The 18,327-nt window shown below is 30.3% G+C and overlaps 1 protein-coding gene across 2 annotated transcripts in view; it reads right to left on the bottom strand.

Moving 5' to 3' along the window:
- Positions 1-18,327, bottom strand: part of LOC130667837 (neural-cadherin) — an 87,626-nt gene that overhangs the window by 60,212 nt on the left and 9,087 nt on the right. For both annotated transcript variants that reach the window (XM_057469699.1, XM_057469700.1), the window contains exons 2-9: positions 9,394-10,781; positions 8,633-8,824; positions 8,269-8,515; positions 7,151-7,370; positions 6,363-6,639; positions 4,629-5,224; positions 4,396-4,542; positions 2,297-2,488 (exon numbers count right to left, since the gene is read on the bottom strand). In XM_057469699.1, coding sequence (XP_057325682.1) covers positions 2,297-2,488; positions 4,396-4,542; positions 4,629-5,224; positions 6,363-6,639; positions 7,151-7,370; positions 8,269-8,515; positions 8,633-8,824; positions 9,394-10,711 — 3,189 coding nt within the window. In that variant the 5' untranslated portion in view covers positions 10,712-10,781. The remainder of the gene's footprint in view (positions 1-2,296; positions 2,489-4,395; positions 4,543-4,628; positions 5,225-6,362; positions 6,640-7,150; positions 7,371-8,268; positions 8,516-8,632; positions 8,825-9,393; positions 10,782-18,327) is intronic.

Below are 18,327 nucleotides of genomic sequence, written 5' to 3'. Positions count from 1 at the left end.
TAATTTTTTTTATCATATTTATTGGAAAATTTAATAGGAATTTATTTTTTGAAAATTTAAAATTTTTAAGTTGACTGCTCATTGATCATTTAATTTTTTTTTTTTTTAATGAATTTTTAGTGTAAAATTGGAACTAGTGGACTAAAAAAAAATTTGAATTTTTTGATACGTGTAAATATTGATAATAAAAATTATTCTAAAAGGATTACTTTGAGTAAAAAAAAATAAAATAATAAACCAGACCGATAGAAAAAAAATTTTTGATTGTAAAAAAAAAGTAAAAAGAGTACATAGTAATTGACAGATAACCGAGAAGAGATTGGACGTTAATTGGTAGGCTCGTTTGGATTAGTAAGATTGGATTAACCCGATCGATGCTCGCAATTATTGCAAGCAGTACTTTATCAGTGAAAATAAATAAATAATAATAGAGATAGAAAGTGTGTGTACCTTTTTTTTAAAAAAAAGTTATGATACTGAATTTGGCCGACGTCTACTCTTTGGATTTTTTTTAGAACTAAATAATAAAAAAAAAAAATATTTTAAATAATTGCACTTATAGATTTTTTAATTTTCTACACGTGCATTTTTTTAGTTTTTTTTTTTTTTGTAATTAGTTAGTAGAAAAAAAATTCGAAAGTTGTCAATTGTCTGCCAATCTCAGAATCATTTAAAGTGATACTGATTTTGGCTGACTACTTATTTTCAAATTCTTAAAAAAATGATAAATTATAAAAAAAAAAAATATTTTGAATAATTGCACTTGTAGATTTTTTAATTTCCTACATGTGTATTTTTTTAGTTTTTTTTTTTTTCGTAATTAAACAGTAGAAAAAAAAATTCAAAAATTATAAATTGTCCGTCAACTTCAGAATCATAAAAGAATGACACTGAATTTGTTTGACTACTAATTTTTGAATTTTTAAAATCAATAAATTAAAAAAAAAAAATGCACCTATAGTTTTTTAAATTTCCTACATGTGCATTTTTTTAATTTTTTTTTTTTCGTAATTAAATAGTAGAAAAAAAAATCAAATATTAATAATTGTCTGCCAACTTCATAATCATAAAAATGACACTGAAGTTAGCCGACGTTTAATAATTTTTTGATTTTTTTTTAAACAGTAAATTATAAAAAAAAAAATATTTGAAAATATTGCACCTGTAGTTTTTAAAATTTTCTACATGTGTATTTTTTTATTTTTTGTTTTTTCGTAATTGAATTGTTGAAAAAAAATCCGAAAATTGCTAATTGTCTGCTAGCTTCAGGATTATTCATAAGAGAATGATACAAATTTGTTTGACTACTAATTTTTGAATTCTTAAGATCGATAAATTAAAAAAAAAAAAATGCACCTCTAGTTTTTCAAATTTCCTACACGTGCATTTTTTTATTTTTTTTTTTTTCGTAATTAAATAGTAGAAAAAAAAATCCAAAAATAATTAATCGTCTGCCAACTTCAGGATCACAAAAAAGTTTAAATAAAAAAAAATAATAGCCCGAATAGGTCTGATCGATTCAGGTACGTGAAGCATTTAAAAAGGAATTCAGGCAGTAGCTAAGTATTTACCATAGTGAAACACATTGTGCATATCAATGGGAATTAAAAATTCTATACAAGTGCCGTAAAAACGAAACTTATTTTCGTTGCAGTATATATTAGTGAATATGATATATATAAATAATGGATCGAGTTAAAAAACGATTATTATATATAACATATATATAGATATATATAATAATAACAACAATAATAACAATAATAAATATTATCAAAAACTTATTATCGCGATAAAAAAACAGCAAAAACAACATACTGATCGTGTAGTAACGTATTTTTAGCGCAAATAGTTTTCAATACTTCGGCAGATGGTGTACACTCCAGTTTGAAATATATAATATATAATATATATATAATAATTAAAATAATGTATATTATCTACAGTCTAAATAGGCGACTCTGGAATGCGAATGCGCCCGCTACACAATTAAAGCGTGTCCACAATAAATTAAAAAAATATAATTAAAAAATATAAAATTATAAAATTAACTTGAGTTTTTGCCATATTAATAAATATTTACAATAGATGGTTTTTTTATTAACATTTTTTATAAAGCATCCAAACTCGTATACTCGAAAGACGAATGTTTACTTGTATACTGGCTTCGCTTATTTGTACAGCAATACAACGAGCGCTTACGCTATTCCAGAGACCGTACGACGTACGCTCATGATAATGGCTAAAAATTATTTAATAATACAGTAATAATTACCGCGTATTAATAGATACTCACGTCTAAAGCCTTCTTTAGTACAATCCAACCGGATTCTGGTTGGATTTCAAAGTACTCGAGATCCTGGTTATTACTCGGGGAACTTAACGAGTAAATAATCGCTCCGTTGTTGTCGGCATCTTCGTCTGACGCCGACACTCTCAGGATATTTGTTCCAATACTCGCGTCTTGTTTCACATTCTCCACATATTTCTGAAAATATTTCATAATTAATATTTATGATAAAATAATCAATCAATTAAAAAAAAAAATCTACCCTTAATAGTCAAAGTATAAATTTTCTCTACATTTTTATTAATAATTATTTCCTTAATATATAAATTAGGGGTGTGCGAATAATTTGAACTTACGAATTATTCGTTCCGAATGGAATATTAATATTCGATTCGAAACTCGAATCGAATAATTCGAATTTTTTACGATCTTGAAGTTAGCAGACAATTTCAAATTTTCGGATTTTATTTTGAACACTTAAATTTGAAAATAAAAAAAACTGAAAAAATGTACATGTAGAAAATTAAAAAGACTACAAGTGCAATTTTTTAAAATATATTTTTTTTTTATAAATTATCTTTTTTTTTAAATCCAAAAATTATTAGACGTCGGCTAACTTCAGTATCGTAATTTTTTATGATACTGAAGTTAGCCGACGTCTAATAATTTTTGGACTTTTTTTTAGACGGTAAATTATAAAAAAAAAAATATTTAAAAAAATTGCACCTGTAGTTTTTTAAATTTTCTACTTGTGCATATTTAAAATTTTTTTTTTTTCTTCAAATTTAATTGTTAAAAAAAAAATCTAAAAATTTTTAATCGTCTGCTAACTTCGAGATCATAATTATTTCCGAATTATTCGCGAATTATTATTTTATTCGCAAATTTTCGAGTATTTTGAATTCAGAGTTTGTTATGTTCGATATTTAAATATGAAATTAACAATTAATATACATTTCATTTAAATCATGAAAGATAATTACACGAATAGAAAAATTAGTATGAAAATTTTCTACAAATTTTTGTTCAAACGGAAATTAATAATTATAAAATCCAAAATTAATTGAAAAGATCTCTTGCCAATATTAGTATCTAGTTTTTTTATGTTACTGACAAAGATGAACATACATTGAAATTGAATGAGTGGAAATGTAGCAGACATACGACAATTTTTTAATTGCATATAAAAAATTGAATTATTCAAATTATAAAATTTAAAAAAAATGCATGTACGTAATTTTGAATTTTCTAAATATGCAATTTTTTATTTTTGGTTTATAAACATTTTAATTTATTATTTCAAAATTTTTTTAATTGTCAGAAGTCCGCTAACTTTACTATCATTGAAATTGAGCAATTATTTTCTCCGGGTAATTGATTTTTAATCAAAAAGTATTATTCGTAAGTAGAATATTTTAATACACGATGTAATGGAATTCAAATTGGAGACAATAAAAAAATCTAGTGATATTTCGATAATTCGCGAATTGTTCGAAATTTTTTGAATTATTCGATTCGAATCGAATATTTATATTCGATTCGAACGATATTCGCACACCCCTAATATAAATGTTTCCTTATTTTTATAAAAAAAAAAAAAAAATGAAATTTATCGGCACTTGAAATGTAATTTTAAAATCTAATAATTTTTAAATCCAAGCGGATTTAAGCTCAGATTCTCCTCTTAACTGTGGGGAAGAAAGAGAAAGAAAAAGCGTTTCCTTATAAAATTTATAAGAAATTGATAAAAATAATTCAGTTCCAAACCGGTACCCGAACTCAATTCAGTTACAAGTCTTGTACTTCCATGAATTATAAATTTCATTTCCTAAAACAATATTTTTTAATATTCAGGAACCTTTCTCATGATTTAATTAAGATAATCTTATTTATTTCTTTGCAGAAAATAAAGAGCAAACTTTTTGTCATTTTAAATAAAATATCAGGCAGATAAAAATAAAAAATTCACTTCAATTCGCTTTTAAAATTTAAACTCATGTGAAATAAATAAAAAAAATAGACTTTTAAATTTTTCAATGCCGATTTTAAGTGTAGATGTCATTGAAAAAAAAAAAAAATCATTATTATTAATACTAATAAATTACCTGACGGTCAAAAAGAGGCGGGTTATCATTGACGTCTGTTATTTCGACGGTAAATGAACAGACACCTTCTAGTGAAGGCTCTCCTTGATCGGTAGCTTTCACTGTGACCGATACAAATTTCCCGTCATCTCCTTCACGATCAAACACCTGAGCAAGACAAAGCAATTAGGAATCTCTCCGCAATCAATAAACAGAACGTGGATAAAAAAAACGTCAATAAAACGGGAACATACTTTGTTAGTCGAAACCTGACCAGTTTCCTCGTCAACAGTGAATTTGGTACCTTTCTGATTGGGCTGCTGTACAATTGAATACTTTACTTGACCGTTGACTCCTTTGTCTTCGTCAGTGGCCTGCACTTTAATAACAGGGCTGCCATTCGGCGCGCCCTCCTCAACCTTTGGTGAGTAACTGCCGCAATCCTTGAACACCGGCTTGTTGTCATTTACGTCAGTAATAAATACGACAACAACAGCAGTGCTGGTGTGGATATTATTTTTTCCTTCCGGACAGCAAGCGCCGTCGTCCATCGCCGTGACGTTAAGTTCATATTTATCACGGTCGAGTGATATTTTATCGCCTTGTAGACGAATAACGCCGGTTATCTCCTCAATGACGAACTGCCCTGATGAAGTGCTACCTCCAACAAAACCAAAGCGTACGTTGTCACCGTCTTTATCGGACGCGACTACGGTCGTCACCAAGGTGTTAGGCCCGGCGTTCTCGTCCACATTGGGCGTGTACACTTGCTGAGAAAATTTTGGCTCCTCGTCGTTTTTGTTCTTCGTGTAAATGCGAACCGTCGCTGTTCCAGTTTTTGACGGACTTCCTGTTATTTTTTTTTAGACAACGAATTAGTGTTTGAAATTTTTTGAGATCGTCGGAGCCGAAATATTAGACGTAAATTAAACGTTTTTGATATTAAAGATTTGAATTGACGGTTTTTTAATTATCCAAAATGTAATTAAAATCTATTTAAATTTACAATGAGTGCATTCGGAGTGATTATGGATTTTATTGAAAAATTCTGGAGCTCCGGAGTTAAAAAAAAATCAATCTGCATGTGGAGTGAATAGGAAGTTTATTTTTTCAGCTGAGTGATTTCGGAGTGATCTGAATTACATTTCAATTTACGTTCACTCTGATTCGGAATTTTAATATCAAAATAAACTCCCCTTCGGAGTAAATTTCAAATGTATAGTTATAACAAAAATTTGTTTATCAATTTTTGTACTGGATTATAATCACGTCAATTCTCAAAAATTTTTTATAACGCCCTTCTGGCTCTTAAGGCAGATACCGGGAAATAAAGGCCTAGCAAAAATTTTGAATTTAAAAAAAATTCTTTTCAGTTTCATGTTTCTACACGGAAAGAATCATCTAATAAAATTTACTCGTTAATTGCGAGTAAAACTGGGCTCCGATAAATGAGTTCCCTTTCTAGATAGTGTTCAATTATGGGGTAGAAAACCCAATTTCGAGTAATTTTTATATAAAAAGTCAAAAAGTAAAACAAACGGAGTCAGTTTTTATTCTCTTCCCGTATTTATTTTTTTTTTAGCGCAGGTCTACTCTAAATTATGTACCTGAAGATCGGAACGTTTTTCGCGGAACGAAAATAAAAAAAAGAAATAACAAGTAAAATATCTACTGGATCTAGATTTCGGAAATGTTTCGCACGTCATCCGAAAATGACAGGCCACCTCCAACTACTTAAGTCGCCTTTAGCCACAAATTTCATGAATTATTTTCATTTTCGCTGCGTGAAAAACGTTCCGATCTTCAGGCACATTCTAAATTGTAAGATAAATTTTATTAAAAAATTATCTCTGTGTAGATTATGATTACAAAGTTACCATTTGGTTCCTATAAAAACGTCAAACCTTCATTTTGAATGTTCAATTTACGTCTAACATTTCGACTCGTGTAATTATTGAGATTGTTCGGTAACTTAATAACGATAATACCTTTATCTTTGGCTGTCACACTAAATTCATAATATGCATTGTTGTTATCAGCGTCAAGTTGTTTGTTGTTGACGATAATCCCACTAGAATCCACGCTAAAGTGATCGTCAGATACCAAATATTCAATATCTGCGTTGGCGCCGGAATCTGCATCGGTGGCTTTTACTTTGAGAATACTTGTGCCCAGCGGAATGTCTTCGTCTACATTGTGGGCTTGGTAGTCCGGAAGCTCAAATTTTGGCGCATTGTCATTGACGTCAGTAACACGAATCGTTAGCTGTAAAATGCCACAATAAAAAATTAGTTTATTGTCATTATTATTATTGTTAATTAAAAATTTATCAAAAAACGCGAAATTTTATACTTTAATTAATTGACAAAGTTTGTCAACTAAAAAATTAAAACTAATTAAACAACGTCAGAACGCGTATAAAAAGTTTAAAGTTATTATAAAATATTTATCATACGATAAAAAAGGAGGAGCGAGGGTTCATTAGTCAAAAGTTTGACAATTAATTTATAAAATAGTTTTATTTATTTTTTATTTTTTACCGTTAAAACATCCCAGTAATTTATTTAGATTTTTTATCGCTCAAAGTTGAAGTACGTTTTAGCGTGACAGTTTTTACTACAAAATTAAACAACTCGTTTAATCACAAAGTGCTTTTTTTAAATATTTTTAACGGAAAAACTCTTAATTGAAAAATATAAAATTAATTATTGAGAATAATAAACAGGCAGTTTACTAAGTTATTAATATGTACACATAAACTAATGGTCTAGCTTACCCCTACTGAAGTTGAGAAACCACCTGAGTCTTCGGTAGCGGTTACAACTAGCGTATAAACATGAGGCTGTCTTACATCTTCAAAGTCTAACTCTTTAGCAAGTTTAACAATCCCAGAGGTTGGTCCAATATTGAAAGTTCCCGCGGCACCTTGACTCTGCGCTTTCAAGGTATACCGGATTTCACGATCAGCAAATGATTTAGCTTTCACGGAAATAATACTGAAAGAATAATTATTAAATTTAGGTACAAAAAAAAAAAAAAATTATTATTTTTCAAGTGAAAATGATTATGGAAAATGAAGTTTTTACTTAGAGTTCCATTGTGCTAAATTTAAATGCAGGTGAAAATTATTTGAATTCTCTCTACATATTTGTAAATATGTATGTAGGGGGAGGGGCAAAACGGGGTACTTGAAATACTAAGTGTTCGGGGACTCAAATGGAATAGAAAAAATTTCCAGCTGCCGTTAAAAAAAAAATTTCAAGTTAATTCTTAAAATAACTTTTGGGTTCTTTTTTAAACATTAAATTATGAAAAAAAAAATATTTTAAAAAATTACACCTATAGTTTTTTTAATTTTCTACATGTGCATTTTTTAACTTTTTTTTTTTTGCAATTTATTCGTTGAAAAAAAAAATCCGAAAATTTTAAATTGTCTTAACTTCAGGATCATAAAAAATATGACAGTTCTTTTATTGTAAATTGATAATAAAAAAAATCAAATTGATTTCACGCAATTTTTTTACAAAAAAATTTTTCGAAAACAGTAAAAACAAAAATTCAAAATACTCAATTATATTTACAAAATTTATTTTTAAATATTTAAAACCCATTTTAAAAAATGATACTGATGTTAGCAAACGTCAAATAATTTTTTGAATTTAAAAAAAGGATAAATTATAAAAAAAAAAATATTTTGAAAAATTGCACTTGTAGATTTTTTTATTTTCTACATGTGCATTTTTTTAGTTTTTTTTTTTCGCAACTGATTGACTGAAAAAAAAAATCAAAAATTGTTGATTGTTAACTGCTGGATCATTTACAAAATAAAATTATTTTATAAAATTTTGGGAGTGCCCCATTTTGCCCTTCTCTATACTCAAAAAAAATACTTACTCAGTATCTTTTTTTTGGTTTTCTGGAATTTCAGTTTCATAAGTAGGGAGGTAAAATTGCGGTGCACGTTTACCCCCGACGATTGATAAGCGTTCTTCAGGCGTCGACTGAAAATGTTTCTCATCGATTCTTCCATTCTGATCTTCAGCTTTGACGTACAATACGTACTCCATGTCCAATTGAAAAACATCTGCACCTCTTGTACGTACAACACCCGAGCGTTCGTCGACCTCGAATCGACCACCAGCTGTTTAAATATTTTTTTATTATTAAAATCTATTCAAATGATGAGGATTCGCGACATAGAAACAGATATCCCAGGTGAGAATACGGGAGTTTTTAATTGGACTGACTGATTACGTACTTCGATCTCTGACAATGAAGTAGTGAATGTTGTGATCGGTGTCAGGATCTCGGGCTTGTAGAGTGAATACATGTGTGTTCGGAGGCGCGTTGAGTTGTACCACTGCTTGCATTGGAAGCGGCTTGTTGATGAAGTAAGGTGACTCATCATTAACGTCTTTGATGTTTATTATAACCCGCTGATTGTCCGTATCTAAAACCATGTCATCAATTAGCGGTCTAATGTCTCGAGCGCACGAAACCCAGAAAAATTACAGCTCTGTATAATTTATTACAGTATGATATATAATATATATATAGTATTAGTTTTGTTACTCTATAAATAAATTTGAAGATTAGTTTATTAGTAGCATGGACTAGAGAAAGTTTTTCTACTTACATTGAAGCTCTGGCAGCCAATGATTGATGTGAAAAATACAAAAAATGTATATTAGTGATAGCGACTAATTTCTTAAACTAGTTTACTAAAAAAAGTATAAACGTTTGTGCAAATCCCATTTTATTTAAAACAAATAAGAGACTAAAATCAGCCGAAACCAATAGAATGGAGAAAAATGATCTGGTGTGAATAAAGCTCGACAAATTTAAAATTGTACCCTGTTTATATCGACACGAGTCGGAGTCTGGGTAGATTAGACACCAAACCTCGGGTATGGGACCAATAGTTCCAGAAAAATATAAAACGTATAATTTATTTGATAAAAACAAAAAAAATAACAAAATTAATAGGAACGGAAAGTTGAATAAATTTATAAGACTCACTTGCATTATTAATGGTAACCCAAAAGTCAATAGTCTTTTCAGGACCAAGTTCTTCGTAATCCCACTTTTCCTTAACTCTGACGGAACCATTTTCCGCGACCGTAACCCATTTGTTTTCATCTCTAATCTTATAAGTCTCCTTTTCAGTCTCTTTTTCCAATGAAAAAACAATTTTACCCTCGACGTCGCCTTCTGATTCGAAAAACTCAACTTTCTTAGTAGGTCGGACCGCTCTGGTAACCCGGCGTTTCTGGATGTGATGAACCTTTGGCACGTCCTCGGTATCAAAAAACTGCGAGGTGAGAAAACGAATAACCGCTCGTGCGGGTCTCAAAGTACTGCGTGTGGGTGATCGAATATCGTGTGCCTCGATCATAACTTCTACTTCCGTATCCTGATCTACAGTAGCATCTGGCTCGTCAGCCAGCACAAGTTCGCCAGTTTGCGGTACAATAATAATCAAGTTTGTCGGCGTTATAAGTTTGTATGCAACTTTATCCCCATCAGCATCCTTAGCTGTTACCTTACCAATGGTTTCAAATCGCCTCCATTTTGGCGCCCCGTCTTTCTCTAGTGTTTCAATATTAATAGGCCTCATTTCAAAACTGTATTCTTCCTGTTCGAACATCGGGCTGTTGTCATTCTCGTCAATTACCGTAACAACTCCACTTATTTTCGATGTACTTATATATGTTGCGTCATAAGCATTTATATTTACTTGGTAAGTGCTTTTAACTTCTCTGTCGAGAGGTTTTGCGGTGACAACTCTGACGCCCTGTTCGGAATTTTTAACAGTCAAATTGAATCCGGTTTCCGCGCTAGTCTCTTCCATTAAAGCGAACGCCCTTTCGCCGTTTTCATTCGGCTGTATAACATAGTGTACCGGAAAATTGCCATCGGCATGGAGCAATGGAAAATCATCAACCAATGTCCCTGGCTGTGAATTCTCCATCACTTGACCGTGTCCCAAATGCTCGTGGGTGAACGTCAGCATGTTTCCACGATTAATGACAAACAGGTGAACATCGTGTGTCTGCGTTCCATTGACCAATTCTTCGAGCACCAGTAAATTAACGGACCTATTGACTAGAGGCGTTAAATCCGACGTTGTCATCATCATACCACTGTCCAGAACGGTGAAGTATTTTGAGAACCCAGTCTCCAATAGACGATAATTCGACGCATGTCTTTTAGCGCCTTGAAATTTCATAACTTCGAACCCTGGATAGACATCGTGTGGCACCACCGATACTTTTGATGCCGTCGCTATCGTCGTTGTCAGTTGGAGAAAAATCCCCAGGATGATTGGGCGCCACATTGTGCGGCTGGCGATTCCTCACCGTATTTTTATTGTTTTAAACCTTTACTAGAGCATCGATGCCAATGTCCTGCAACAAAAAGCAACACAAGTAATTAAGAATCCCCGACAAATTGAAGGGCAGGTTTTTTTATTAATAAGAACCTCAAGCAATTAAACGGGCCCTAAATAATTCACGACAATGCAACTTTGGGTCCAGTTGTCTGCGGCAATAAGCGGGGGGATGTGACGAGTTCTCTATTGTCAATGTAAATAAAAGCTGTCTTAGAATACAGTATTGTTATATTAGTAACCCTCCATTCCATTTGATTTCATTCTCGCCTCACTCACGACCGGATGTGAGATCACCCGCGGCTCGTTTAACCTCGACAAAACTTCCCCGGGCTATTTCGTCTGCAATGACTGAATCTACACTCTAATACATTGTACATATATTGTCCACATATATACATATACATATATGTAAGTCGCTAAAGTAAAAGGCGGGATGTTAAGCTTGCGGGATAGGAAGAGACGAGTTGAGATAAAAAAAATTACAGAAGCAAAATGATAATCGTCATAATGAAGACTGATTCGATGGAAAAAAAAGAGATTACATAGTGGTCAGTAGTCTTGTTGTTTTATATTTATTAATATTGTTATTATGATGAGTGTGTGGTATAATTATGATTATATATTATATATGTAGAGAGCAGATGCTGGATAAAAATTATAAGTCGCTAGAAACACAACACCTCATTCTCTACTCCTTTCTTAAAGAGGATTAAATAACAGCTCCGACTGGATCATGAAGTTGCTCGAGAAAATATATGATACATTCAGTTGGTATTTATATTTAAGTGACTAACTACTATTACATTTAAAGATTAATGAACAAGAAAGAGAAAAATAAGAACAAAGTTTAATCCAACAAAGGGTTTAATGAATTTTTAAATAAAAAATGTCTCCTTCTTCTTCTTCTATTTTTATTTTTTCTGTAATTCTGAATGAAAAAATCGTATAATAGACTTTTATTTCATTCAAATAAAAATGCTGGAATAAAACGGTGATACCGTTTTGTACTTTTTATCCCGAGCTAATTTTTTTCTTGCGAATCTCTAGACATTTTATTTTCCTTTTACAATTTAATTTCCAATCGCTAATTTTTTTACACTCAATTGGAAATTTTTTAATGGAGGCGCAAAAAAAAAGGTCTGGTAAACAATAAATATTTAATATATCAGGAACTATGGAGTTTTAAGCCGTTTTTTGTGCAACCTCACATCTGCTCCACGCCATTAACGGGGTTCAATGTGTCATATTTATTGATTTTTATAAAACTTGCCATCTTACTAGTATCTGCCTCAATTTGCCAATTATTAATTTCACAACAAAGAGCTCGGGTAATATTATACGTGTCGACCCGTATAAAAAAAAAAATATATGGTTAAAATATATAAAATTATATATGTTTGCAACAAAAAAATATATGATATATTATAAAAAATCATAGAGATATTGGCCGATTTAATATAAAATTATATACAGTAGTAAATATATGTATTTCATATATGTAACTTATATGTTTTTTATATTAAGCTCTATATACATTTACATTTACCTTATAATATATTGTATTGATATATTTCCTTTTATATTCAAAAAATATAAAATTTTTATATGAAATGAAATATATTGTTGCACATAATTTATATTATATATGGCACCATATATTTTCTTTGTTATATTTAAGCATATATTTTATTCGGTGTATGTATATGTATATGGATATATATATTCACATCAAATTAACTAATTTTAAAATTTTAACTGCAATTTGAAGAGTATATTAAAATTTAGATCTAATTTATTTGATATATATATATATATATATATATATATATATATATATATATATATATTTTATATATGATGAATATTATATTTTTTAATTTAAAAAAAAATATATCAGAAAATATACTTTAATTGGCCACATATTTTTTCTGATATTTATCATATATTTTTACATATATTTTGACCATATATGTTATTTTCATACGGGAAGAAACTTTTTTTTTCCATACCCAATATAAATATATGTTTTTATATATGATCAGAACATATTTTTCGTATATAATAGAAATATATATTTTTATGTATGACAAAAATATAGTATTCGTATATGAGAAGAATATATATTTTCATATATGATAAAAATACATTTTTTGTATATGATTGACATATATATTTTATATATGCTGAACATATACGGACTCGTATATGATGAATATTAATATAAAAATAAATATATCAGAAGATATAGTTAAATTGGCTACATAAATTTTCTGATATATTATATATTTTTACATATAATTTGACCATATATGTCATTTTCATATTTTCAGTCGACTAAAACATCTGTTGTTTGTACAGAATTTTTTACAATTATTATAATTATTTTTTTTTTTTTTATGTCTCGTCTACGTCGCTAATTTTAAGTAAACTACATCAATGTATCTCGTTAAAATACTCAGTATTCAGACGTAAAATATTCCCATTATTATTCAATTCACAAAATTCTCTAAAATAATAATGTAAATTAAAATAAACTAATTGCATATGTCACGTGTGTATAAAGTTTACCAGATTTACATGATAATTGAATTTCAGAATCCAATTTGTATCTTTACATTTTAAATTTAAAAAAAACTGCATAAATTACCCGCCATAAATTTCCCGAATCTTCGCGTTAATTTTTCCTACGATTTTAATTCTTTTGTTTCCACGTCGTTGTAAATTAGAGAACGTATTTGTAGAGTGAATAAATTTATTCAGCAATTTCAGATATAATACTCGAGTTTCTCATATATCTTTGATAACAGACCGTTGTTGTATTAACAACAATATGGGGTCAAACTAACGTAGCATCTAAATAACGAACTACTGGATCCACATATGGACACAAATAAATTACGTATTCTCAACTAAACTATAATATATTCAGATCATATACACGTATACACATAAATATACACATAAATATACACAAATATCAAGAGGAAGAAGAAGCAAAATGAGGTTCATAAATTTTTTTTAAACCAGAGTAAAACACGTGGGGCAAATTAAGTCAGCTAAATTTTTTTTTCAAACGACAATTTTTTTTTTCATGTTCATTCAAAAATTTTTAAAAATACATACACTGGAAAACCGGAAGTAAATTCGGAGTAATAACAAATTTAAATTCGCATTCACTCCGAAGTTTCAGTATTAAAATAAACTCGCCTTCGGAGTAAATTTCACTCCGGGGATCAAATAAACTCTGCATTCACTCCGAAAATTTACACTGTAATAGACATAAAAAAAAATTCTCACACCCATTTTGCCCCATGAATTTTCTCGGTTAATTTAAATCTAAAATATTTATTCGATTAAAAATTTCTTATAAATGCCCAGCGTACGTCAGATAAAATTTATGTACTTTAAATTCAATAATTTCCGAGTGAATGCGGGTGGCATAGAAAATCTCACGATTCTTATTATATGATATCATATATACACGTACATATACATATATAACACAACACGTCTTGTTCATTTTTAGCAACATCCGTTTTAATTTAAACTCTTCGGCATTTGAGCATCACATCCTCGACCCGCCACATGCTAAAACTCAAAAATTCTCCACTTAATCCAATTAAAATAAATTTTATTTACCATTGAAATTTAATTTCCAACATCGATAGCCGTTTAATTTTAATTGGAAAAAAATTCCCGCTCCGACAATAATTTTATTTACTCGTTAAAACACTAAATATATATCCGTATATAAAATTAATTATAAGTTGATTTAGCAGCGTAATCTAATGAATTAAAATAATCAAACAAAATTTTCATTCTATTGTTCACACGTACAATGGAACGTAACTGAAAGCACGGGCATGGATATGGGCTATGGGAGGGATATGGGAGATGGGAAAGGGTGTGATGTAGGTTTTCACACTCGCCAGACATTGTACTCTAAATATATATGTTACATATACTATATATATAACATCTACATGTCCATCTATTAATATACATTCTACATACACATATATATCTTATTAGCCGGCAAAATATGACAGCATCCGTTAATTCCCCCAGTGCTCTAGTAAATTTAATTAGACATCGGCTTAATCATATTTGAATTTATATATATTTAAATATTAATATTTTTTATTATTTATTCCGGCGGCGCCTTTTTAGTCAACGGAATATTTGAGCGTAAAAAAAATTACTCCTGGCACTGATTGAATTTTTCATGGTGACTTGATACACTGATGTGCACTCAGGCAAAGATCTCGAAAGTTGTTTTCATTCCTATTTGTTGTGTATTATATATTATATATATTTATTTATATACAAAGGTGTAAACTTTTACTTTACATTTCAATAGACATATTGTCACGCGGTGTCTCTTTATTTATTATAACAATGGACAAAATATAAAACCTGGTCGAAAAGATTGTGACTTAAACCTATCAATACACTCGATTTATTTTCATCTATACCCCTATGCTATTGTATTGATTTTTATTATTTCCATCATCTTTAGCTACCTATTATTTACTTATTTCCATTCAGCGCAATACATATTGCCTGGCCAGACGTAATTTTTTTTTAATACTCGTTGTGGTTAATAAATTGTGGAGAAAATAAGCTCTTTAATGAAAGAAAACATCTATAACAATAGTAATAACGATGATAAAATTGTTTATATAAATATTATGAATGTTTATTTTTGCTTATGAAAAGATTTTGAATGATAAATTAGACGAGACATAGGTCACGTTTATGAAGCCAACGTCAAAGGGAAAGCCGAATCGATTTGCACAGTGTATCTCTTTCCCCTTGGCTACACTTTAGTCCTTAGGGATTCTTGATAATATTCCTGCGCAAACTCTGTTTCAACATTCAATGTAGAGACAAACGATTAGCTTTCTTAAGACAGTTACTATACTGTAAAGAGAGTGGTGTTAAAATGAAATAACACCGGTGTACGCGGTGTTAAATCGGTATAAAAAGAATTCCACGTACACTGTAAAAAATTTCCATCTGTGTTATTTTAACACGGTGTAATATACTCTTTTTACACCATTCATATTTGGTGTAATTTTCACACCAAAATTTTAACACAGAAAGTTTAAGTCAGAAAGTTTTTTACAGTATACTGTAAAAAGAACGGTGTTAAAATTAAATAACACCGGTGTATGCGGTGTAATTTTGTGGTGTTAAATCGGTATAAGAATTCCACGTATACTAAGAAATTTCGGTGTAAAAATGATCCCGACAACCTAACACGACAGTGGAGTGTGAAATCAAGGTGTAAAATTCTCTCGGTGTAATATACTCGCTTTACACCATTCACACCTGGTGTAATTTTAACACAAAAATTTTAACACCGCCAGAAATTTTTTTTACAGTTTACTTTTAAAAGAACGGTGTTAAAAATGAATAACACCGGTGTACCGGTGTAACTTTGCGGTGTTAAATCGGTATAAAAATTACACGTACATTGTAAAAAATTTCGGCGTAAAAATGGACCCGGAGAACTTGACACGGCCGTGGAGTGTGAAATAATGGTGTAAAATTCTCTCGGTGTAAAATTTTCATCTGTGTAATTTTAAAACGGTGTAACATACTCCTTTTACACCGTTCACATTTGGTGTAATTTCCACACTAAAATTTTAACACCGAGTCAGAATTTTTTTACAACGTACTGTAAAAAAACGGCATTAACGTTAAATAACACCGATGTATGCGGTGTAATTTGACGGTGTTAAATCGGTATAAAAACTCTACGTATAGAAATTGGAAAAAAAATGTATTACATTTAAAAAAATTTAATAAATATTCACAATGTAAAATATTTTTAACATCAGGAAATTTTTTTAACACCGGTAAAGGATAGTTACACTGGTGGCGGTGTTATTTTAACACCGCTTTCAGTGTTGAAATTTAACACCGAAAAGTTTAAAACCTACACCGCCTGGACTATCCCCAGTTTTTTTTGTGTAAATTTACGCGACTATTGATGTTTTTTATTTAAAAAAATAATATAAAATATATTATAAGTGTTTTGTACTGTGAATTTTTGTCTAAAGTACTCGGAAATATTGAACTGAAATTTAATCGAAAAATAAACCCTTCAATGCTATTTTCCAATAATTTTTATGGCCTGTCGCGTTACGGAAAAAGACATTAAGTTCCATCATGCGAATAAAATGCGTCGATATATATGTATATTTTTATATATTTCTGTGTCTATATATATATCCAAAGGATAAGTGTATATAAATATCTATATGTACATTGAAGAATTTTATGTAAACCATTTCGCCGTTCAAAAGAATATTTTTCACCTCCGATGGTTTAAAAATATTTCAATCTATTTTATATGAAATAAAACTCGGAAAATATTATAGACCGTATTAAAAATATATATATATTTCATACATCACAATAATTATTTTTTTCCATGATCATAAATTTTTAAATCCGAACAAAGTTTATCATGTCCGAAAAAAAGTATAAATACTAAATAAACTAATGATAAATGTGTTCAGTATAAAAAACGACTGAAATCGAAGACGAAAAAAAAATTATTAGAGCTTATCCATATAAATTTATCTTATCGGAACTATTTTTAAATCACGTCGCTTTAAAATTTCCGCTTGCCCCAGCAGCCAAGAGCAACAAAAATTTTTTAACTAACTGACTAGGAAAAAAAAAATATAAAAAATAAACAAATAAATAGAGGAATCGGTGGTGAAATCAGTGCGCACGCGTACTATAAAAATTCGGCCGTGGCGTGTACAGCCCACTACATATTTTCCGCGATTTAACGCGCGTCGGCGCGTCCTTTCGGGCTGATACTTGTAAAACGTTTTGGGGGTTGGGTGGTTAGCGTACAAGTAGACGGAGCACACAAGTGAAGGAAAATACTCAATAGAAGTAGACAGAAGAAACGCTGCCGCAGCTACAGTCTGAAGAGAGTAGGGAAGGTACGAAATACTAAGAGCGTAAAAGGGGAATGCGGGTATAAAAAATATATGAAAAAAAGAAGAAATGGTAAAGAGAGCTAAGAGATTTAGGAGAGCAGAGATTGAAGTAAGAAGGAAAATACGCGAGGGAGGACATTGGCTCGGCCTTTTGACGCAGAGAGGGCTGGAGTTGAAGCTCTGCTTTGCTCTGCAAGCTTCAGGCACAGAAGGGTGTGCGAACCCCTACGGAGACGTCGGGATTGAGCCAACTTTTCTTCCATTTCATTCTCCTTTTCTCCACTCCACCCTATTCCTTTCCTCTATTTTCTTATTCTTGTCTGTGGCAAACTTGGATATTAGTGTTGCAACTTTTCCTCAGCGAGATCAAGTAAGACACTATATACACACTCGAAAAATATATAAGAATGAATAAGTATAAGTATAAGAGAGACTTTACTTGGAGCGAATGGAATATAAAGAAAAGAAAATAAGCGGAATGTAGTAGACTTGAATCATATATATATTGAAAAAAAAAAATAGACAGGGTAGACAGAGGGAGAGAGTTGAAAATACGGTAGTTTGAGATTGATTGAGAGAAAAGCTAGGACACGGTTT

Source organism: Microplitis mediator, chromosome 5 (assembly GCF_029852145.1).
Source record: "Microplitis mediator isolate UGA2020A chromosome 5, iyMicMedi2.1, whole genome shotgun sequence".
NCBI lineage: Eukaryota > Metazoa > Arthropoda > Insecta > Hymenoptera > Braconidae > Microplitis > Microplitis mediator.
Note: the sequence above shows the minus strand (reverse complement) of the source record. Positions and strands in the feature narration are given on the sequence as shown.